This window comes from Amorphotheca resinae (genome assembly GCF_003019875.1).
Source record: "Amorphotheca resinae ATCC 22711 unplaced genomic scaffold M430scaffold_2, whole genome shotgun sequence".
In the NCBI taxonomy this organism is placed as follows: Eukaryota; Fungi; Ascomycota; class Leotiomycetes; order Helotiales; family Amorphothecaceae; genus Amorphotheca; species Amorphotheca resinae.
The window spans coordinates 1,508,527-1,531,114 of record NW_020194472.1 but is presented as its reverse complement, the minus strand read 5'-3'; the positions used below and the strand labels follow the sequence as shown (position 1 = coordinate 1,531,114).

The following is a 22,588-nucleotide window of genomic DNA, read 5'->3' as shown; positions in this document are numbered from 1 at the left end:
GCCACCTCTTTATACATTATTTTGCGTAATTGCTTCAATCTTTCACTCACGACCTCTTAGTTACTACATTGTTTCCTATGATTGTCTGGATGTTCTACTCTCACTACATCTTAATTACTACGACATTGTCCGTAATTGTCCGAACCTTTCACTTTTACTACCTCTTGATTACTATAGTATTTTCCGTAATTGTCTAGATTTTTTACTCTTATCACCTCTCAATTACTGAAATCTTTTTTAACATTAATCACCAGCTGAAAGACAATGTATCAAGGCAAGTTGCTTTATTCATCTGAGCTACAATTCTCATCCTAAGATCCACCTCCACTCACCTAGTTGCGTCTAAACTCGACAAAACGCTCGCTACCCTTCATCGAAGAAGTGAATCGCTGCAGCAACTGCAGCTCCATCTGAAATGATAACCCAGCCAAGGTCAAACGAAAGGGCCAAGCCGGTGCAATCTTCATCTCGTCCTCCTCCCTCATGACCAGCCCAGCGCGGGCGGCCGCTGCCTCCAGGCCGTACGCGTGGACGTACATATCCCAATACATCTCCTCCTGGATCTCCATGTGGTCCAGAAGGTCCTGTCTCCACTCAGCAAAGCTCATTTTATTCTTCAAGGCAGTGACGTTGGCTAATCCGGAGTAGCGATACCATTTGTATGGCATTAATTTAGGGAGGGTGTCACGGTATCGCTTGCCCGGAAAATCATCTACTACATTGTTGGTAGCTTTGGTGAGGAGGGCAGCGAGGACGGCATGCGGGTTCTCGTCTGGAGTCTTGAGAAGAGGACCGAGGGCAGTCAAAGCGCTGGACAGCAAGTGATTGAAATCGCCAACCAGGTCAGACAAAAATATCCTATCAAATTGTCCCTTAGGACTAGCGTACAACGCTTTGAATCTGGCCGAAAATACGCTTCCAGGCTCGCTTGAGAAGACTAAGTTTGAGTTGATCTTCTTCAGATGAGAGCAGAAGGACTTAACCTATGAACAACATAGTTAGTTCGGATCAAAGCATACAGTCGGTTCTGAATATCCAAAAGCAGATGAATGACTAGAAAGGAATTCATATCTAGTGATAAAGATCATTTTGAATGTCCTAAAAATGACAAAGAGTTGGAAACAAGGAGTCATATCCAGGGGGGAAGATTGATCTGAATGTCCCAATGAATTTGAATAATCGAAAAGATGAATTCAGGATCGATGACAAAACTGAAGTCAGATGTCGTTGGGGGATATGACAGATAACAGAAGCATTGATGAAGATTGGGTACTTACAAGAGCTTTGGATTCGAAGAACAAGGCTCCATGGAGATCATTGGGTGGAATCCCTAAGCGATGACAGGTCTGATGGAGTCTTGGCAAATCCTGGTTATCAAGAGGTGATGCAAGGTGGTCCAGTAGAAAGCCTTTGGATCTATGGTAAAAGGTCCTGCTAGGGAATTAGTTCTGTGGTGGTTCTCCTGGAGAGAGTGCTTACGGGTTTGGTAAGTCAAAATGACCAGCTGATGCGCCGTATGGCAGCAGAACGCCAGTTTGACGGTATCTTTCCTCGGTTACTCTCTGCCATGGTGGGAGTGCAGCAAAGAATTCGAATCGCTTCTTTTTATGATTTGGGTTGATCGAGAATATGATATTTTGGCGCTTTTGTCTTGCGAGCTGGATGCTTTGGAAATTGTTACGGTCCAGCATGATGTACAGTTGCAGCCAATGTTGAGGCTCAAGGCCGATTGCCAACCTGGTAGTTCCGGATTCTACTACCATCCGACGGATGGAGCTTTCTGCTGGCTTCTTTTCGGTTTTGTTTTCCTCCTTGGCTTGGCTTCTTGCCTCCTTTCTCTCCCGTGCGGCTTTCTTACATTCCTCCCAAACCATTTTTACTCGTGGCAAGACATATTCGGTGACCAGGCAATACATCTCTGAAGGAATCGACGCAGAGTACCACAAGTGGGTAATCAATTCGGTCGCCTTGCCGTCTGGAACCAAAGTTGCCAACAGGATGATTATCAAATTTCTTATTTGGAGGTCGACATCCAACTCGTTGACGATAACTGAAAGTTGGCCTTTGTAGGTCTCGGAGACGGAGAGTATGGTCGCCATGAGATGTCGAAGATCATCCGCTCCTATCTCAAGTTAGCAAAAGCATAGGAAGCCAGGTGAACTTGAACATGGCACCTCCGAAATAGAGCTTCAAGTCCTGGTCATAATCCACGCCCTCATTGGTAGAGAGCTTCAAGATATCAAAAGCTGGCGTCTTGCCCCACAAGTGCTTCGTGTTCTCCAATCCATCTGGTACAAGCTTCAAGATCTCCTGTCCCTTGACCGTGCCATACTCAGCAATCTCCGCCTCAGTAGGCTTATCTTCGTAGATCTGGCCACGCGCGTTCTCTCTAAAAACCGAGACAAGAACAGGCTTCTTTCCATAGTCAGGGGACTCAAAATAAGGGCAGTCTTTCTCTGCGATAATACACGCCTTGCGACAATCTCTCTTATGCATAGCCCAGTCATTCTTCTGGCACTCTTTGCTGCAGTACTAGCAAGAGAAAGGTTAGCATGTGTTTCGGTGGGCTAGTTCTTCAGATCTAAGTGGCTTACCTTTACAAGGAGACAACCTTCGCATATCTCAAGAGCTGGCTTGGGGCAGGCGACTTGAGAACCATTTGCACAGAGCTCGGGGACCAGCATAGTACCATTTGGGGCAGATCCAAAGGCTCTATTGGTAGTAGGAGGGCAAGGAACACCTGCCATGGTTGTTGATGCTGTGAGAGATATGGTGATGAGGGTGTAATGCTTGGGCAGAGGATGATAGTATCTCAATGTTATGAGACAAAGTTGTTTTGGTGAAGGATTGGGAAGTTGAGAAGTTAGGAGCTGAGAGAGGAAAGGTAGAGAAAAGGTCTACGGAGTGTCCCCTAGGTTATCGTGGGTAGACTGTTTCCGTAGCGATGTCTAAGGCCGTCGAGGCAGACACTTTTTCAAAACGACATCATTGAGATCTGGGATGCTAAATCCAATAGACATCTAAACTTTATATAATGTTTCAATAACCAGTTTGGCTATGATGTTTTTCTTTTCACATCTAGATTACATCCAAACCTATAGAACAGTCAAGACAATTCCGGGTTTGAGCCCCAAGACTGACAATATAAAATCACACATTCCTGTCTCAGATAGACTGCAGAATAATGCCCTCAGTCTTGATGAACAATAAGAGTTTGTTCTATTGCCTCATAACTTGTTTTCCTCTGTAGGAATTCCCATGGGGCGGTCAATGTTGTGGCAACTGCATACCTTACCTACCTAGGTTACAGGCAGACATTTCATTCTAATTGCACACACGATACTCCAAATAACTAGATACAATAATAAACAACTCATGCAGAATGCTATATTTTCAGATCTTTAAAGTAACATTTTAACCATACAACAGCGGTAGTATCTTCCTACCTTGCAAATGAAAGAAAACCCCCCTTACCTCTCTTTAAGCATCAAGACAGCAAGAAGTCTGAGCTTCAACAACCATTGTTGTCCCTCTAGTTATATGGAAGCATGCATAATCATCTAAACACTCCTCCCATTGGCAATAACTGTCATATGCGTGCCAGAACAGGACCCCTTTTCGCTTTTGATTAAGCGAGCCCCTTTTTTGACAACATATGGGCATCTACGTTTTCTCGAAATACACCCCAACCGACAAGCAACTGGACACCAATCATTCCTAAATACTGAGTAGAAAGAGTCAGCTTTAAGGAAAGTGAATATAAAATATGTGTACTTCTATGAAACTATGATGCTTGGTATATAAGGCAAGGTTTTGTCACTGAATCCAGTGAGATGATGAGATCCCTGTGGCAGACTGTTTGATTTTCGTGAAAAGGAGCTGGGTGATGTAATGGTTTTTATTTCTTTGATATGATATGACCGTATCCACCACAATTCTGTAGGATCCCAGCTACGAAAGCAGTTCCGCTGACCGAGTGAGCCCGCAATTCACTATAGGAAACTTCGAGAGCTTCCGCAAGGAGGTTAACGATGCAAGATAAAGACAAAGGAGATTCATGATAGGCAGTCTAGCTCTAACCCTTTTCTTTTATACAAAAAGACCATATATACAATCCAAACACCACACCACAACGAGCGCGCACTCTATTTGCGAGAAATTTCGTCTCTCATCTCCTTCTTGATTCTTGTTATAGTCCCCGAGCCACCATAGATAAGGCCCGTGTAGACTTGCACCACCGAGGCCCCCGCATTCAAGACTTCGAGCGCCTGCTTGCCGTTCGTGATTCCTCCCGTTGCGAAGATAACCTTGGGCTCGGGCGTGCCGCGAGTGGGCTTGGGCGCCTCGCTGATGCCAGCTGAGCTGGCGTCATGGGCGTCCTTAACCGTTGCGATTTTCTCGACGATATTGGAGGAGGGCTCATCGGGTGTTGAGACTGCACCGGCCGAGCTCGCGAGGTTTTTCTCTGCCTCTCCTTCCCCTGCTCCCTCTCCCGAAGCTCCTTCCAAAGGCAAGGGTCCTTGGTTGAGGAGGTTCCGGTATCTCTTGACTAGGTCTAGGGTCCGCTGGAACATCTGAGGCCCGGAGTAACCGCCTTCCTCCTCTAGGGTCTGTCTCTCCTTCGCGGGAATGTCTGCAGAGACCAGGTTTGTCCTCCGCTTGGTGGTGTTCCCGACGATAATCCCATCGACGCCGCTTCTCCACACAGCTTCGACGATCCCCTGGATCTGCTCCTCGCTATCCTCGTCTGGAGAGACCTTAACCATGACCTTTGGTGGGTCGCGCCTCTTTACGGACTTCGCCGCATTCACTACGCCTTCTAATATCCTTGTCAATGGCTCTACCCTTTGTAATGTTCTCAAGCCGGGCGTGTTAGGACTGCTGACATTGACGGAAATGATATCCGAATACACTGCTACTTCCTTTGTAGCCGTCACAAAGTCCTTTGTAACAGCCTGGATATCATCGTCCTTCGTCCATTTATTTTTTGCTACCTGAACCACAAGCATCTTCCCATCCTGGAGACTCCCTGGCGGAACGCCAGCTCCGCCATTAAGAACGAAATCCTCGGCATCCCTCTCAATCCCAAAGTAATTATACGCAAACACCCGCACCCGTTCCCGTAACCGTGCCGCCATGTTTACCGCACCGAGCGAATTTAGTCCGTACCGATTGATGATCGCTTGTTGGCTAGGCAGTCTGAACACTCGTGGTCGAGGGTTCCCATCTTGGGGAAGAGGCGTAACTCCACCGACTTCGACAATCGCCGGCCCCAACGCGAACAACGCGTCCGGAATGTCCGCCGCTTTGTCGAGTCCCGCGCTGATTCCAATTGGGTTGGACAGTCGCCGCCCAAAGACCTCCACGCTCAGATCCACACCTTTGGCCTCTTCTGTCTTCGAAACCCGCTCTCGGGGGTGTAGGCCGAACGCGTAGAGTGTCTTAAGAGCTTCGGTACCAACGTGATGCGCGTCTTCGGCATCCGGGTAGAGCCAACGGAGGAGGGGGACGACAAGCCATTGGTGAACGCTGGCACGGGTATCGGTTATGTAGTAGTAGCTGAATGCGACAAAGATAGAGAATGAGGTGCCATAGAGGATATTCCGGAGGAGGGTGGTAGGTGGTTTGGTTTCGGCTGCTGAAGTCGACGAGAGCCGAGCCGACTGGATAGATATTCTGGAAGGAATTGGCCGCGACTGGGATAGGAAGATGTTTCGGATTGGGGCTCGAGAGGTGCGCAGAAGGCGCAGCGAGCGGTGGGACATGCTGGGCCGTTCGCTGAGCAATGTGAAGTTGCTCACAATTGCTCGAGACGTAGGCTGGTGGGGTGGAGCATGGGTTTTAAAGTTCGGGAGGCCAAGATTTTGGCCTCGCCAAAAAATTCCGCTCCTCTCCGCTCCGCTCCGCTCTTCCCTTCAAGGAGGCTGGAATATCCTGCAAACTTCAATAACACTCCAAAACAGACTCCACTGCGACTTGCGACACATTCAATCGAGGAAGCTTATCATTACATCGAGAGAAAAGTGTCTCCGGCTCCACCAGTCCGCGAAAGCTCTGTGAAGCTGCTAATCCTGTCTTCCCCACAAACGCATCTACCCCACATTGGTCCACGATGACCATCCTATCACCAAAGGTCCACACCTACCACTGTATATGTACCTCCCTATTACTCGCCACAACACATACTCTCTCCAGCTTGCCACGCCGAGCAGCACCAGCTCTTGACTCTGCTTTTATATTGCCTTTGCCGTCATCCCCTCCGTCCTTCTCAGAACCCGAACCCCAGGCCGAAGATGCGGATGCAAACCAGGGACCAGGGGATGGGGAGGTAGCAACGCAGAAGGATATGCCGCCGGAGGGGTATAGTATCCTTCTAGGCGTGTCGCAGGATAAAAAGACAACGATTATCCGCCGCGAAGACGGATTCGAAAAGCGGCTTCTCTTCCGTTGCGCTCGCTGTTCGTTGGTCGTGGGTTATGAGATCCTGAGCGATAGTGATGGTATGGATTTAGATGGGAAGGAAAAGGCTAGTGAGGGATATCAGGGGAAGGTTATTTACCTCCTCCCTGCGGGGATAGTGAGCACGGAGGTGATGGCTAAGAAAGGAACGGATGACAAGGGTGCAAAATGGATCACCGAGGATAATTTGGAGATCAGGAAGGCTGGAGCTGTGCCGGTGTTCGAATAGTCTCTTCCGGGTATCTGGTTTGTTTGATGGTCTGGAATGCATAGCGAGGAATCACAAAAAAGCAAGGCGTTATGGGGATATCGCATCAGAGGAAAGAAAGGATAGATGCAGGTCATGTTCCTACAATACACTATTTCTCCACAGGAAGCCAAGTTTGATATCTGCTCATCATCCGTGGTCTCATGCTGCAATGAAAACTGAAATTCCAAGCTCGTACAGTAATAACGCCCCAGGTTACAGCCCTATCCATGCTGTATATTTATGTCCTACAATTGAATGTTCTCCCCTTTCTGATCCATGACTCCCCATTAAGCTGCTCGTTCCTACGTTTCGACTTGTAATAAGGAGAGGTAAGGTCTAGTTTGCGAGGATCGTGCGTACGAGATCTGTATATTCGCATTAGCTCACAGTCCAATCGTATTGCTTCCCATCCCCAGAACTCCAAGGCAGCGCGATGGCGTAGACTCACCAGTATAGTTGACCTCCCCATTTCCTGTATCCACAGCCTTCAGCAACTCATCCACCTCCTCATCCGACATTTTCTCGCCCAAATTCGTCAAGATGTACCGCAGTTGGCCAACGCCAATGAAACCCGTCATGTCCTTGTCAAATACCTGGAAGCCTCTGCAGTATTCTTCGGGTTCACCCGGCTCGCGGAAGCCGCCTGGTCGGTTGAGGATTTTGGAAAAGGTCTCAAAATCGACTATAATATCAGGATCCAGAGTTAGCCATAGCCAAATTGGCGGAGGGTTTGTCTCGGGATGTGAGGGTACTGACAGTCGGCACCAACGGTCTTCTCCAGATCTCTGATCTCTGCCAATGTCGGGTTTTGCCCGCATGCTCTCAGTAAATCACCGAGGGATTCAAGAGCCACGCGCCCATTGCCCCGCTTATCAAAGAGCGCAAAGGCTTCTTTGTAGTTTGTGCTTGCCTGCGCATCGTAATTAGAGGCTGCCATGACTATATCCTGTCCCTTGCAAGGCTCGAGCAACGAATTAAAGGAGAAAGAAGACAAGTGTGCGAGTGCAGAGTGTAGAGTTGATCCGAAGCGGAGAAGGACGAGCTATTGATTCCGAAAACCAAGAAGATACAGGTGTGCGTCCACTTTGAACGGTTGAGTGGTGATGTCTTTGTTGATGGGTAGAAGGGTGCGGTACAAGAGCGCCAGCACCCTCGTTCCCGCCCCTCGCCGTCAACAAACCAGTCCTCGCGCTTCCTCCCTCGCCGATAGCGCCAAAATAGATTCCGCGCGGCCACACGGGGAGGCAGTAAACAAAAGCGAAGGGGACTGCTTACCATGATAAACGACTCTGTTGAGGACGAACTCTGAAGCAATGTTTCGAGGTCGAAGAAAAGGTTAGAAGAAAGGTACTATTGATGATCGTCAAGGAGAAAGTAAGACGTTCTATGTCTGGTCCGTGCCTTGGGCGCTGCGTTTGGTAGAATGTGGGTTCTGGCGGTGGCATGGCAACGGAGAGTGGGAGCGGTGACTGTCGAGAATAGGGGCATTCCACCCCCAGAGCAGCCGCAACGGATTGATGTTGTTTCTGTAAGGTAGTGAATGTGGATAATACCAGTTCCTACTTCAAAGCGGGAGGTCATTCAACCAAGACTTCCTCTATCTATTTCTCTTTTGCTTTGTTGTTTACTTTTTTATTTTTTATTTTTAGCTACATATTTTGTGCTATTTACCTGCCCATCTGCAGAGCTCCTTGGCATCAAGCCTTCTCCTATAAAGACACATCTATCTCCCTTCACCAAGACATCTTCAAGACATTTACTTCTTCCTCGCCAGCAAGATCGCGCTGCCCCACTCAGTATAAACCTCGAAATCCCTCCACCTCTCGCCCTGAGCCTTCCACTCCGGCTCAACCTCCAACATCTTCTCAAACATCTCATCTATAATGTCTCCCGGGCCACCATCCTTCTTGGCCTTCTGTTCATTATGCGCTGCCATCCAATTATGATAGCTCGAAGAGGTCCTCGCGTACCCCTCCATTTCACCTAACTTCAGCTTCTTGTGCATTAACAAAGTCCCCTCACCACTGCCGCGCCCCTTCGTGCCCGGCTCATACTCAACCCTCTGCACATCTTCCCAATCTTCGGGAGGGGGAACAATCGCACGGAGCTTATTCCTCAAAATGTTTCTTCCCGGTTGTTCCCAGAACGGGCCCAGGGTATCAGATCCATAGAAGTAATGATCCAAGACCTTGGTAGCCTCTGGATAATCAACGAAAATATTATCCTTATAGCCAACAAACGCTAGCGTTCCCCCCGTCCTAACCTTCTTCTTCAATTCGGGCCAGACCTTGGAGTAATCGAACCAATGCGCCGCCTGCCCTGCAACCACCATATCCACTGCGCCGTCTTCAATCCCAGATAAATCTTCCGCAGTCATTTGCTTGTAGGTTATATTGGAAAATTTTGGAGGGGTGGATGACCGGGCCTGCGCGACCATGACGGCCGAGGGGTCGGTCCCCAAAACGCTCGTGAAGGAGGGGGAGAGCTCGCGGGTCATCGGCCCATGGCCGCACCCAAGATCCAGGAGGAGGGACTTGGGTCCTTGGTGATAGGAGAGGATTGTCGAGAAGATCTTTGGAGTGTACGAGGGCCGGAAGGTGGCATAGCTCGCCGCGCTGAAGGTCGCTTTCCTGGGGAAGAAGTAAGCTGTGAATAGAAGGGAGGGAGAGAGGGAGTACTTGCGCGAAGGTCGTCATGATTGCGGCACAAGATGGGAAAACAAACGAAAGTAGTGAAGATAGGTATCTCGAATACCTTAGACAAAAAACAACTGCTTTGGGATATTGGAATGATGAAGCTGTAGTTCCTGGAGACTATCGTAGCAAGCGGGCGAGGGATTCCACGCCCCTTATATACAACTCCAGCACCCAAACGTCCGTCCTAAAACAACATGATCCCGAGAGAGTCATCAACATCCCCAGGTCATCAAGACTCCTTTGTATCCAAACAGATCCAATGTCACCGATGAAAGTTGGGCGAGTTCGGGACCCTGTGCGAGCTTCGCTTTTCCTCCGTCATCAATACTTGAACCCCAGGACCCTGGCTCCGCATCCCGCAATTGCCCCTCCAGATCGCGCCGTCGCCACGGGCCACTCCGTTCTTAATAAACCTCCAAAGACTCCCTTGCGATCATCATCTCCCTTCTTTACTTTCTCTTGCAGAAGGAATATTCACGGTATTAGCAACAACATGACAACAGAAGCAGCAGCCCGCGCCTTTTTCTCTGCGCCCTATTTCGCTGTCGTCGGCGCATCCAGCGACCCCACGAAATTCGGACACAAGAGTGCATCTCCCTCCATTCCGCAGAACCTTCAATCGCCTTCAGAGATATCGTACTGACAAGTCAAACAGTATTCACATGGTACACCCATCACTCCCTTCCAGTAACGCCAATCAACCCCGGCTCCGCTACCATAAAGGCTTTCCCCCCGTGGCCCGCCCTCGAAATCCAAGAATACCCTACACTGCCCAACCTCTCAGCTCTACCACACCCCACGGAGACATCTGTGAGTATCATCACACCGCCGAAGGTCACGGCGAAGGTGCTTGAGGAAGCGAAGAAGCTCGGGATCAAGGGCGTATGGCTTCAGCCGGGCACTTTCGATGACGAGATCTTGAAGAAGGCGAAGGAGGATTTTGAGGCTGCCGTTGGCGGTGATGGGGGAAGGGGAGGTGAGGGTTGGTGCGTGCTGGTTGATGGGGAGTGGGTTGGGAGGAAGGCAGGGCTGAAATTGTGAGGGGAATATTAGTGGGGATGAGAGAGGCACGAGCAGGGACGGAATCTGAAATAGTTGGAGTTTCAAAGGCGTTCAGGAGGTAGGATTCGGGATTAACTACATGGGATTTGGACAGAATGAGGCTATGGCTTTATGATAATGAGTTCATGTCGGAACTCCATTCGATATTGCATAGTTTATTCCTGTCGTCTATCGAACTGGCAGTCTCACCAGCGGGCCGTGAATTGAAGGGAGAATCAACTATCTGATAAGTCGGATTGTCGAAGGTACGTGGAGACTGGTATCTGATGATTTCAGGTGAGCGTGCTGGGAGCCCAAACTCGTATTCTCAAGGTCAAAGTTTATAGGGAACTGCATCCAGCGGATGCGAAATATGTCTGCAGCTTGCTCCATGAGGGCCAATGCACTTTTCAATATTTTATATATGTTGTTGCGCTCGAACATTGATGTTGACAGATGCGTCTGTAGCTTCGTTCTCAGTTAGAATTGTTGTCATGCAAGTGCATCTCTCTGTGAATGAGCATCACTGATATTCAACCCAGCTGTCCAGAGCAGCCGTCTTTCATCACTTGGCCCAGAAATGCTATGTTCTACTCATCAGTTCTCGAGGAGAGAAATTCTCTTCGGGCTCACGAACCATGGCCCACTGCACTGGTAATGCACATGTCGAATATTGCTTGAGCGTTTGCCATATCGTACATCCTATTGTACCCACATGCCATATTCTGATTTGAGACGGGAATATCGAGATCCAAAGATTGTCCTGCGATGAGCCTTTTCGAAGCAAGTCATCTTTCCCTGCGCGATGCGTACGATCGTTCCGGCTGCAGCTGGACCACAAAGGGAATCACCCACGGTTCACCTTTTGAGTTTGCACGTCCAGGGAATTCTGAATGACGATCAATGTGGCTCATGGGGAATCTCAGATATTTGGTCTTAGCGGGGCTGGGGAAGAGAGTTTGAGGAGTGTGGGGTGGAAAATGATGGACAGGGGCAGATCCTTAGGATGGGAGGGAGGATGGATGATGTGGAGAAGGTTGGCAGGTGAGGAGAAGGTTGACAGGTGGGGAGAAGAACGAAAGAGAATACCTCCGAAGGATTATGGAGAGAGTGCTCGAGCCAGAAAGTGACCTCCAGCTATCGGAAGGTCCGAGTCTGGTATTGAAAGCTGATAGCAGAATGCACAGTCAGTAGCTAGAGACTGGATAAGATTCTGGCCGCAGTGGCCGGTGAACGACCCACTTAGCATGTTACCATAGGACACGGGGAGATTTTGGCTCCTGATATCTGTACGGAATGGCATGGAGCATCGAGCCGCTTGGACTGCTATCTGCAAAAACGCACTCTCTCCCTCTTGACGATGAAGAGATATGACGTTGCCCACCTGCCGACTCATGTTTGAATGGCCAGATTTTATATACTGTGGTTGGTACTCGGAGCATTTTTGGGGGAAACAAAGGTGTTGAATGCAGAATGTAGGTGGCGTCGAGAACGATTCAGGAGTCGATGCAGGACACTGATATGAGCCGCGGCTAAGTCCCTCGGCGCCCTCACTACTACAGTACGAAACCTCAGCTTTTGTCTGTGCATTCTATTGATACATACAGTAGTTCTACAATATAAAGTTTGAAGATGCTCTCAAAACTCTGTTACCCCGCCACCCACAACCACCGATACGTCGTAGGTGAGGGCTCAAGTTACATCAGAGGCTTACTATACATACTTACAGAATATGTGAGAAATGCACAGTATGTGAGGGATGCAGAGTATACGAGGAATGTGATATGTAAGGTACAGGAAAATGATAACGGATTGAGATAGATTCCCAGAGCTGATGGGGATTTCGATCAGCTTTCGTCCTATGAGGCCCTGAACTCAAAGAGTTTACGGGCCCGTCCAGGTCGTTGTACAAGTATACAGACAGTTCCATAAAGGAAGTGAGTGAAGTTAAGCAGTTTTATTAGAGAGTTCAGGGTTCGGGCTCTTTTATCTCCTACCCGCCTCCTCTGTCCTGACGACGGCGACCAGCCAGCCATACAATGGCAGCGGCCTCGTTGACCTGAGTCAGGAGAGTTCATGGTGGAGCGCCAATGCGACGTTCTCAACAGCGTCAGCCACACGATATTACCCTGTCGCTCTTAGAGGGTCCGCACCTGTGGCTGAAGCCTGAAGCCGTCAAGAATTGGCGGCGGGTTATCTTCCCCGGGCCTAAGCAGAGCTGGGATCGCATCCAACGACAATTCAACATTGGCCAGTTTGCACGGACCGCATTCAAGCCAAAGATTCACGATCTGATCGTCTGCTCGATCGTCAGAATCAATAGCTGCATTACCTGCATACAATACCATGTTCATGTTCGGAGTATTCTACACGTCCCCTTGGTGGCGTGGGAACGCTCTGTTTATACATATGTCGAGGAGGTTGAACAGTGCGCCCATGGCGAAGGGCGGATAGATAATGTTCCAAGTCCCATCTTCATCGGCATGGTTCATCTCTCCAGTGAGACCTGTCACCATCGATTCCACGGTTTTGTTTCGAACGCTCTTTTACTGTGGGCTCCGCATTCATGCTGGAAATCCCCAAGACCACGCTGGATTTCATCCAGGTACGGCAATTGGCTTCTCAGCCACAAATCTCACCATGGACTTCCCACCATGAACCACGCAAGCAGTCTGTGAATTCGACCTCATCTTCTCAGACCTGGGGAAGCCGGAGGGTAGATGAATATGAGTTAAGGTCTGAGCTGGTGGGCACAATTCTGGGTACACAAAATGTTGGCAGGTTTGCAATGAGTCCTCAGCCCTCGCTGGACCCAAACGACCCCTTGGTAAGCATACTCCGCTGGATTCCACTGGCAGCGGCTGATATATTTCTCAGAATTGGTCAACCTGGCAGAAGTACTCGACCTATTTGACAATATGCTGCTTTTCCTTCCTTGCAACATGTAGCGCCTCGAAGTTCACCGTTGCCATCCTTCCTCTCGCAAAAGAGTTCAACGTCACACCAACACGGGCCGGCCAACAAGTCTGTTTTAATGTACTTCTCCTGGGCCTTGGAAACATTTTCTGGGCGCCCATCATGCGTCGCGTTGGCAAACGCCCAATTTATCTCACTGCCATGGCCCTCCTCGTGGGCACAAATGTATGGTCACGCTACGCAGGCCGGTTCAACTCCCTTCTCGCATCTTCTATGCTCTCCGGCTTTGCCTCATCGGCAGCAGATGCCACTGTGCCTGCTGTGGTAGCCGACCTCTTCTTTGTCCAACAGCGAGGGGCAGCCATGATGCTCTTCTCCGCCGCTATGTCCGGCGGTTTCTTTATTGGTCCTCTTATCAGCGCTTTCTGTGTGCAACATTCAGGCTGGAGGCTATCTTGCACTGTGATTGCCTCTCTAGTGGGATTTCTTTGGGTTGTCAGCATCTTTACACTTCGTGAGACGAGCTATCACGACCGCAATGTCTACGCCCCGGCAACGAGTTACGGCGAAACGAAGACTTTCAGGCAAAATTTGAGCATCACCAGTGGTTACAACGGGGACGGGTGTGCTATCAAGTCTACCGGAAACCTCATCTCAATCCTTACTTATCCTGGCACTCTATGTTCTGGTCTTGCAGTTGGTGCTTTTATTGGAGGGTATTTTCCCCTGTTCTCGTCTACCTTACCCATCCAGGCTAATATAAAGAGCAGGAGCGTTGCAGTGCAACTCGCCTCCGCGCAATTCTTCATCTTGCCATCTTACTACAGCTGGCAGACCAGATCTCTGGGACTACTCTCGATTGCTGGGTTTATCGGCTGCGCGATCGCTTTATTCTTCGGCGGTTACCTCATTGATATAATCTCTAATCGCTTCACCACTTCTCACGAAGGCCGCCGTGAGCCCGAATACCGACTATGGGCTATAATTATTCCTCTCATCGTCGGCCCCATGGGGATCATCCTCTTCAGTCTCACCTTGGCGGACCACAAACCTTGGATCGCGCCCGCTGTTGGGTACGCCATGCAGGGATTCGGTCTCACCGCCGCATCGAACATCCTCTACACCTACATATTAGATTCCTACCTACCTTTCGCCTCCGAAGTGGCGGCAGCAGCCTCTATTCTCAGGGGCACCATCGCCACATTATTGACCCTCTGGCTGTACCCCTGGATCAAAGCAGCGGGATTGAAGCAGGCATTCGGCCAGATCGTCGGCATCCAGTATTTCCTGGGCTTATGGGTCATTTTGTTTTTATTTTGGGGGAAGCGAATCCGCCTCATGACGGCACGATATGGGCCGATGTCCCGCTGTCGATATGCACGCCAGCCCGGGATATGTGATTCGTGAATGAGTTTTGTACGAGTATATGAGTATGATATATGTATGATTTGATTTGATTTGATTTGGTTTGATTGGGAGGCTTTATGCCTGGAAGCAAGTAAAGGGACATAAGGATCAGGTTATTCCAGGTCCGGATTTCAGGCGAAAGGGAATAGATACAGGGAGGGACTCTTAGGTAGAACCCCACTGTATCTACTGTACTACTATAGGAATAGAAATATTAGATAGAAATTAGAATATCCAGGTCAGCTAACCTTTCGTGACTCCACATTTACACCTACTATCTCCCTCTCGCTATACAAAATTCCCATATTGAGCACCCTCTGGACCATTGCTGACCATCCTCCAAGTCCAATTCATGTCCCAGGATCCTGGCGGCACGGCCACTCGTATTCGAACCCCCTTAGGATGTACATGCATAACTTGAAAGCAAAGCTCAACAACGCCTCAATGACACCTTACATGCAATATCACCATTATACATACTATCATATACATATGTATATGCAAAGCACAACTTTAACTTTCCACTTTTCCCACCACGATAAGCGCAACCCCTATAAGCGACAGTGCGTCCATCTCTTATTCTATTTATACCTTACCATATCAATGATATCATCCTACTGTACCTACCTATCTAATAATAGGACATAGCAAGGACAATTCCACATTCTGCATTTAACACGCCTCGTAAATGAGATGTCACCTGAATTGAATCTATACTGATCAATGGTAGCGCATTTATTAGGCACAAGTCTGACAGTGTCTCGCTTAAATACCTATCGTCGCATCGACCCCCCTTTTTCTTGACATCGTTATTCTAATCTCCTATCCGAGTAAAATCAACCTTATGAACGCGCCTATCTCTTATCCTAATATCCTACAATAGAACATGTAGTAAAGACTATTCCATATTCTAGATTTGAAATGCCTCGTAAATAAAAAGTTCACCTGTATCGTATACTACTAGTATGTTTATGAACCATGGTACAAGTATCTCGCCTAAATATCGACCCTCCGCCCCCCCTCTCCCTCCCAAAAATCCCCTCCTTTCTTAACGACGTCATTCTAACTTTAACAACTTCTTTTTTTCCCCTATTTGAATTCTTCATTTTGGATTTGATTTTTCGCAAAGGCTAGATAGGGGTATAAAGTGCGAGCGATACTTTCTTTATTCCCAGATAAATTCCCAATTTCACCAGAGGTCAAAAAGTATCCAGTTCCATTAATTCACCAGCCTAGTAAACCATCAAGCAGTCCTCCAGAAAACAGTTCTACATCAGAACGCCCCTATGCGTCAAGAACCAAGCTAGCGAATTTTCCGCCACGCAATTGCTCCAATGGCGCAATGGTAGCGCGCAAGACTTCTAATCTTGAGGCTGTGGGTTCGAGTCCCACTTGGAGTGCGATGTATTCCTTTACTTTTTAACTTCTTTATTCTTTTTGCAATTCTTCACTTTTTTTGTCTGCTACAAGGCGATCCTGTTTCTTTTTTGTTGTGATTAGGACTTTAGAGCTCTTAAGTTGGGTTTTAATCAAGAGATAATACAGTGGACTGTGGATTGCTTTGGAGCTCCTGGTATAGTTTTCGCCGATTCGGTCTCTGTGCAACACATCTGCGATGCTTACCTTGTATCGTGTTCAGGGTCGATGGAAGTATAAGTCATAGAGCGCTAATGGCCAATCATAGTTCGGTCCAAATTCCAGTGAGTGGCCTCCACAGTGTCCACACACAGTTTGCACTTGTAAGACTCACAGTAAGAGCAGGAAATAAAATCGGAAACAAGATTGGGAATCACTAACTTGAGGATGTCAAATTCCTCGTCTTCTAAATACTTTTCTTGACCCGGAAACGAAGCCTTGAGCTGCAGCATCGCGCCGTCGACAGAGAAATCGCTGTGCGCAAGACATGCAGGCTGTTCATGTTCAGCTACCGCTACTTCGTCTGATGGGAATGGCTCAACGCGTTTTCGGACCTAATGTTCACCGATAAGTGAGCCATCTGCCTACTTGCTTAGAAAGTACGAATATAGGTAGGGAAGGGAGGTAAGTTGAATTTGCAGCTCTCCACTAGTATCTAAGCTACCTTAGCTACTTAGTACATATGATTCACTGCTAAGCGAGAATTAACCTTAACGGCAGAGGTGCATATAGTCGAACCTTGTTGGATTTTCTTGACCTTTGTTTCTTCTTCCTCTAACATTACCAACCTTCCCTCAACTTTCTTCTTCGTCTACTTCAATAATTTAATCTCACACGCCGAGTCGACAAGGACTTGTCTTGCTAATCTATCCGTAGATTAACAAAAGCCCTACCTTCGCAAGAGGTAGGCTATTGAAAGGTTGCTGTCTTTGCAATACGCTGGTCAAATGATACCAGGGACGTCCATATCACAGAGAAGGAATTGCTCGACGTCTTTGAAAAGTAAGTATCTTTTTGATCCAGTTATGAAACTCAAAGCTAACTGCGCTGTGTAGTAACTACGGGTTCGCTGTAGAGAGCTTTGTGATCCAGACCAATGATTCAAAGACAAATATCATATTCGGACTCCAGTCGGCAATCCGGAGCTTCCTGAATAAATGGGACGATAAGGATTCTCTGAACATCTTTGTCTATTCGGGCCACGGCATCTTAATGGAACAAGGAAAATCTAGCGATTATATGATTGCGTAAGTCCTGGGCTACGCTTCTCTCCGTCGCTATACCTCAACCTTGGGAAAGAATTTTCATTATAGTCTTCGTTTTAGAAGGTATAGCTAGTAATCTCTAGTGGTAGAGCATCTCATGGGAAGCTTACTGGACCTAGTCTCAAATGGCCCTCTGTTGGCGAACTTATTGAATCCCAACAAGCAGACGTGCTCTAAATCTTTGACTCCTGCTGTGCTGGTCAATTGGCCTTTGGAGATGGACCAGAGCTTCTGGGAGTAGCGGATTAGGATTCGTCTGCGTGAAGCAAGCTCAACACTTCATTCACAAGAATATTGGCTCAGGAGTTACGGGAGCTCGACGGCGCTCCTTGTTCGGTCGCGCACATCTTCGCAAAGATACACAGAGGCGCCTACGAAAACCAGATCAAACAAGCACCCATCTATGTGCCACATGCGACAAAAAGCAACATTATCCTGCAGAAGATGGAGGCTCCGAGCGAGACAAAGCTGGGCAAGACTAGGCCAACCAAGAAGCTGAAGACACAACAGATCGGGCCTTTGAAGCACGGTGAGGAGCGCGTACTGATCTCCCTCTGAAAGACGGCATGAAGATTTCTGCCCTCGGAAATTGGAATAAATGGTTGGCAATCAACATACCGCCCTCCGTTGACTCATCTCAGATCTCTCTGGAAGGGACGTTTGATAGCAGATCATCCATCATTCTGCTGGCAATGCCCATTGCCATCTGGACGTGCCTCCCAATAGAAGACACCTCCTGGGGATTTGTGGCGTTCATCAATTCTGGCAATCAACTCCTATGCCAGGGAGAGACTCTTGCCTTACGCAGCTGAGCAGCTCACCACTCGCAAGAACAGAGAACCAGCCTCCCGGGTTCCGGGGACACCATCAATTCTCCTGTCGTTGTCAATTTTCTTGTCGCTATCAATTCTCTGTATGGCAGAGCGGACGGGATGCCCAGTTCTCCTCAGTCTGTGGTCGTATGTAATTGCCTTTCCTTCATCGACACATATATAGGTACGTACGGGAGTTGGGACACGAACAATATCGGAGCTTTCATTGATCCAGCAAGGGACCACCATCCAGTGGATTTGGTAGCTTTGATGGCGGCGATGATGATGATGATGATGCCCAGCCTTTGATGGAGGGGTAGACCATGTTCGAGGCAAACTGAAGTACTGCGTTGGTTGCTTTACTGCTGTGGCCGGGGAGGGCTAGGAAGGATGAAGTGACTTTATACCAGGAAGGGCTGTTGTCACATGGGAAGGATCGGACAGAGGATAATGAGTTAATTGAAGTCAAACGAGGGGTAACTATTAACTAACTACTCTTATACCTCAGGTACAAAGGAGAGTGCTATATTAATAGCAGAGTCCAGTTCAGTTGTTACGTAGATTAAGCTGAAATTATATTTGATCTCTTATAGATCTACACTTTGCTTACTAGAAATGATAACCGGCGGTCGGTACCTATAGCGGTGAGATCAAGTAGGTCTAATCTACTTGAATTCATTCGCCCTGTTATTTCTACCTCTTTTGTGATATAACTTCCCATTTGTTTGACACAATTGCACTTCCACTTGACTTCAGTCTCTGCACGTAATTGCCCACAGAAGTTGCAGAACTAATCATTGGTTCCCTGCGCTCTCGTAAGCTCATACCCTTGACAATGTATTTAGTTCTTCTATCGACTGAAAATCCCCTTTTTAGTTCAGTAATTTTCAATAACAGCGATCTGACTTGCTCTCGCCATGTCCTGAAAACTACCTAAGGTAGGGATCTCTGAGCTATAACCTAATCGAATCTATATAACAAGAGCATTCGTGGTAGTTGATAACTTGATGACGTGACTCTGTCTTTTTTACATAACATTTGTAAACGTCATGACATTGATGATTGATTATCTACCCTGGCTAGGTGTCTATAGTAACTCTACTTGAGGTTATTAAGAGAGAGATATAAGAGTCTAAATCCCCCTAGCACCTCTCTCCGCTCTCCTCTCTACCTCCGATTTAAATATTTCTTCTTTAGAGAACTAAGCCTCTTACCTATATCTCACGACAAGGCGATTATAAGACGACTGCAACCAACATGACTTCGGAACCCCCCACAGGATCGGGCGTGGATCCCGAATGGCTATCAGATGTGGAAGCTGAGTTTCACTTTACGGATCGTGATAACCTTGCAAGAACCCTCCGCGCCTTCTTCTACAACGCCCTAGATCGCGATCCCCTTTGTGACCATACTGCCCTCGTTACAGGTTTTCCGATCGAGAGCTTTGATATTGATGAGGACGACTACGACGCCGTCGACGACGAATCTGCTATCCTACGACACCGCAAGGCGTTATATCTCACAGATTCAAAAACTCTTATTCTCACGATGCCAAGCAGACCGCACGAAGAGGCTAGCCGGCGTCTGGACATTCTCATAGCTTCAAAACAAAACAATATGAACTGCGAGGATGAACTTAGCCCTACCGGAAGATGGACAATAATGGTAGGAAATGTTTGTAAAGAACCGGACGCGTCGTGGGCTCCTCGGGAAGCTAACTATCCTACTTTGGTAGTGGAATCACTGTCAGCCGTCTCAGAGAGCAGCCGGGCTCTTGGCCGGGATGCAAAGATTTGGTTAGAAAACGATGATTCACATGTAACGCAGGTCATCACGATCAAGATTCACCGCACGAGACCAGAGATTGTTTTTACCCTCTGGAGAAAAGCACCTGAGGGGACGGATACCCAAACGCAGCATCCGCCGCGCGCAGTGGTGGATCAAGTAATAGATGTTACACTAGAGGAGGGGAGACCAATGGCCGATGGAAATCTTTGCCTCTCCTTTGAAAAGATTTTTGAACGACGACCACGGCCAGGAACAACAGAGGGTGATTTGGTCTTCTCGGCACGCGAGCTCGGTGGGATCGCCAGGGGGGTGTGGAAGGCGATGGGATTTGCAGTGCTGCAATAGCTCTAGCCAGGGACATCTATTACGAAATCCACTTGGAAGATGGGACCAAAATTGACAACAAGAAGAAAATTGACAACGAGAAGAAAATTGACAGCGACAAGAGAATTGACAACGGTCAGACAGCCTCTCGACCAGGCGTCCAAAGTCGCTGGGATCGTGGGTTCATAAGCCGCATCACGGCCTGGGATCGATGAAACAGTCACAAACTCGAAGTCCTCCATGTTAACGTTCCATTCCGTCGTCAACGTCTCCCCCAAGGTTTTGTTAATCCCCAAAAACAGAAACTCGGGCATGTGTGATGCAACGCCTGACTGTACCGAGTATCTCAAGAGAGAGGGGATTCGAACGCTTCTCTTTACCGGGATGAACACCGATCAGTGTGTGATAGTGTCAAGCCGGAAGGGATCGGACAGAGGTTAATGAGGTTAATGACTTGATTGAAGTGAAAAGAAGGGTAACTAGCTATTCTATATAGACGCGATATCCCCTGGATATTTACTGACAGGGGCCAACAGAGACTAGCTTACCTTATTGAATGCGGGAATATCCAATATCAGTCCTTGTATAACTAGCTCCGTTCGACAGATAGCCACGTTGTACGCTCAACAGAGCGCAGAATACAATTGTTGTAGAAATTGGGGTGTCTTGTCGAGTTGCAAACCCCTAGCCTGTTCTATAATCTTCTCGTTCCTGTGGCTGACCCGGTACGATCGACAGGCGTTGCTCTTGTCGATAACCTCCTCTCCACTACGTTGTAGCTATTCAGAAATCAACGTCCCAATTCAAGGTAAAGCACTAGCATCACGTGATATTGGGATCGTGATGTGGGGGATTTGTTGCACATCGCATCCGTGACAAGCGTGGAAGTGTTGAGCAGGGGCTTCGATGGGGATGGGATTAGCATCATGTGATATTTTATGCCCGTGATACGAGAGAGATTTGTTGCACATCGCATTCGCGACAAGCGTAGAAGTGTTGACCGGGGCTTCGATGGAGATGAGATTAGCATCACGTGATATAAGTATTGTGATGTGTCTGGTAACGAAGTCCGGCGCAATGATAACCTCATATATCAGGCAAGGATTCTCAGCGCGTCTTCATCTGAAATCCAGACCGCGTCCAAACCCTCCAAGACATCGGCCAATCCACCATGGCATTACCTCTACCACCTGGCCTAACGCCAGCAGAGGTGGCCTTCCTCTGCGAAATGGAAATGGTCACAGTAGTCCCGCGTCAAAGACTCGAGAGTCTCGCTTTAATTGGAGTTCGTTCTACCCCACCAACCCCGCGTTCCAGCCCCTCCCTCCAGCTTTCCTCCGCATTATATCTTCAGTCAAACTGATGATTTGATCGCAGGGCCCAACACAACCTCTCCGCCCACCCCATCGGGCCCCATTACCACTCTGGCTTGCCCTCCTCTTAAAGCGCCAACGGCGAGCCAACATCCTCCCACCCCCCTGGCTTCTCCCCTCTTCACTTGAACGAATCCTCAAGCAGGAAACCGAAATCGATCCCCAAGGATTCTCGTCTCCTCCTCCGCATCCATATCCCATACGGGCGGTCCCCTCACATACAGACACCATCTCCCCTCCCTTCCTGCCCTCCTCCACTGCTGACGCGCCCCCCGATTACCTACCCTATCACTGGCTCGAGCTCGGCGAGATCTTGTTGGAGGCCTGTAGTGATGATCTGCAGGAGCCGGGACGGGTGCGTACGTTGTTGAGAGATTTGCGGGAGGTCAGGATGGCGAAAATGCGGGGGAGTACGAAAGACCTTCAAGGAGGGGGTGTGAGTAGTCTAAACGGAGTGGGAGCCATGGAGGTTAGTGAAGGCAGGGCTTTTATCGTTGGCGTTATGGATGGCCTAAGGAAGCTGGGCAGCAGTAGGGAGACGGCGAGGCGAGAGAGGGAGGAGGATGAGGGTGCTGGCGGCGGCGGCGTAAGTGATGAGGATGAAGAGATGGGGTTTGAATAAGGGATTTGCATGGTTTTGAATGGATTGGAACTGGGAAACGGCACTGGCGTTTGGAAGGCTGCATTATATGGGATGCATATACCATTTCGTTGAAAGTCAGACGCGCTGGGTCAAAACATGTGAGCTTGAGTATTTCCCAAACAATGGTGACCCATTTTCTCTCTATCCTACCGATTCCTACGGGATCCACCCCTCTTTGTTTCATAAGTTAGCCTACGA

At 48.5% G+C, this 22,588-nt stretch overlaps 10 protein-coding genes across 10 annotated transcripts; 6 read left to right on the top strand and 4 right to left on the bottom strand.

The window, feature by feature from the left end:
* Nucleotides 1-332: 332 nt before the first annotated feature.
* M430DRAFT_16216 (hypothetical protein) lies at nucleotides 333-2,747 on the bottom strand (the record flags this gene model as incomplete). Its single annotated transcript, XM_024863420.1, has 5 exons — nucleotides 333-983; nucleotides 1,278-1,431; nucleotides 1,480-2,122; nucleotides 2,175-2,532; nucleotides 2,595-2,747. 5 exons carry the CDS (start codon nucleotides 2,745-2,747, stop codon nucleotides 333-335), a joined length of 1,959 nt encoding a protein of 652 aa, XP_024724098.1.
* A 1,398-nt stretch (nucleotides 2,748-4,145) lies between these two features.
* On the bottom strand, nucleotides 4,146-6,120 carry M430DRAFT_47946 (hypothetical protein; the record flags this gene model as incomplete). Its single annotated transcript, XM_024867968.1, has 2 exons — nucleotides 4,146-5,663; nucleotides 6,097-6,120. The coding sequence occupies 2 exons, from the start codon at nucleotides 6,118-6,120 to the stop codon at nucleotides 4,146-4,148; spliced, it is 1,542 nt and encodes a 513-aa protein (XP_024724097.1).
* Nucleotides 5,963-6,880, top strand: M430DRAFT_33187 (hypothetical protein). Its single transcript, XM_024866313.1, has one exon. It carries the CDS (start codon nucleotides 6,113-6,115, stop codon nucleotides 6,686-6,688), a length of 576 nt encoding a protein of 191 aa, XP_024724096.1. The 5' UTR covers nucleotides 5,963-6,112; the 3' UTR covers nucleotides 6,689-6,880.
* Nucleotides 6,867-7,813, bottom strand: M430DRAFT_203006 (hypothetical protein). The gene is made up of 3 exons (XM_024864267.1): nucleotides 7,466-7,813; nucleotides 7,158-7,391; nucleotides 6,867-7,074 (listed from the first exon to the last, which is right to left on the bottom strand). Exons 1-3 carry the CDS (start codon nucleotides 7,644-7,646, stop codon nucleotides 7,046-7,048), a joined length of 444 nt encoding a protein of 147 aa, XP_024724095.1. The 5' UTR covers nucleotides 7,647-7,813; the 3' UTR covers nucleotides 6,867-7,045.
* A 652-nt stretch (nucleotides 7,814-8,465) lies between these two features.
* On the bottom strand, nucleotides 8,466-9,601 carry M430DRAFT_16212 (hypothetical protein; the record flags this gene model as incomplete). Its single annotated transcript, XM_024863419.1, has 2 exons — nucleotides 8,466-9,339; nucleotides 9,597-9,601. 2 exons carry the CDS (start codon nucleotides 9,599-9,601, stop codon nucleotides 8,466-8,468), a joined length of 879 nt encoding a protein of 292 aa, XP_024724094.1.
* Nucleotides 9,602-9,870: 269 nt separating this feature from the next.
* On the top strand, nucleotides 9,871-10,617 carry M430DRAFT_33184 (hypothetical protein). The gene is made up of 2 exons (XM_024866312.1): nucleotides 9,871-9,992; nucleotides 10,061-10,617. Exons 1-2 carry the CDS (start codon nucleotides 9,899-9,901, stop codon nucleotides 10,444-10,446), a joined length of 480 nt encoding a protein of 159 aa, XP_024724093.1. The 5' UTR covers nucleotides 9,871-9,898; the 3' UTR covers nucleotides 10,447-10,617.
* A 2,617-nt stretch (nucleotides 10,618-13,234) lies between these two features.
* M430DRAFT_47940 (hypothetical protein) lies at nucleotides 13,235-14,769 on the top strand (the record flags this gene model as incomplete). Its single annotated transcript, XM_024867967.1, has 3 exons — nucleotides 13,235-13,273; nucleotides 13,324-14,078; nucleotides 14,133-14,769. The coding sequence occupies 3 exons, from the start codon at nucleotides 13,235-13,237 to the stop codon at nucleotides 14,767-14,769; spliced, it is 1,431 nt and encodes a 476-aa protein (XP_024724092.1).
* Nucleotides 14,770-16,439: 1,670 nt separating this feature from the next.
* Nucleotides 16,440-18,014, top strand: M430DRAFT_56234 (hypothetical protein; the record flags this gene model as incomplete). Its single annotated transcript, XM_024868595.1, has 6 exons — nucleotides 16,440-16,469; nucleotides 16,801-16,809; nucleotides 17,062-17,089; nucleotides 17,160-17,187; nucleotides 17,241-17,432; nucleotides 17,741-18,014. The coding sequence occupies 6 exons, from the start codon at nucleotides 16,440-16,442 to the stop codon at nucleotides 18,006-18,008; spliced, it is 555 nt and encodes a 184-aa protein (XP_024724091.1). The 3' UTR covers nucleotides 18,009-18,014.
* A 1,505-nt stretch (nucleotides 18,015-19,519) lies between these two features.
* Nucleotides 19,520-20,395, top strand: M430DRAFT_25282 (hypothetical protein; the record flags this gene model as incomplete). Its single annotated transcript, XM_024865215.1, has 1 exon — nucleotides 19,520-20,395. The coding sequence occupies one exon, from the start codon at nucleotides 19,520-19,522 to the stop codon at nucleotides 20,393-20,395; it is 876 nt and encodes a 291-aa protein (XP_024724090.1).
* Nucleotides 20,396-21,545: 1,150 nt separating this feature from the next.
* On the top strand, nucleotides 21,546-22,369 carry M430DRAFT_95810 (hypothetical protein; the record flags this gene model as incomplete). Its single annotated transcript, XM_024869907.1, has 2 exons — nucleotides 21,546-21,659; nucleotides 21,752-22,369. The coding sequence occupies 2 exons, from the start codon at nucleotides 21,546-21,548 to the stop codon at nucleotides 22,367-22,369; spliced, it is 732 nt and encodes a 243-aa protein (XP_024724089.1).
* Between the last annotated feature and the right edge of the window lie 219 nt (nucleotides 22,370-22,588).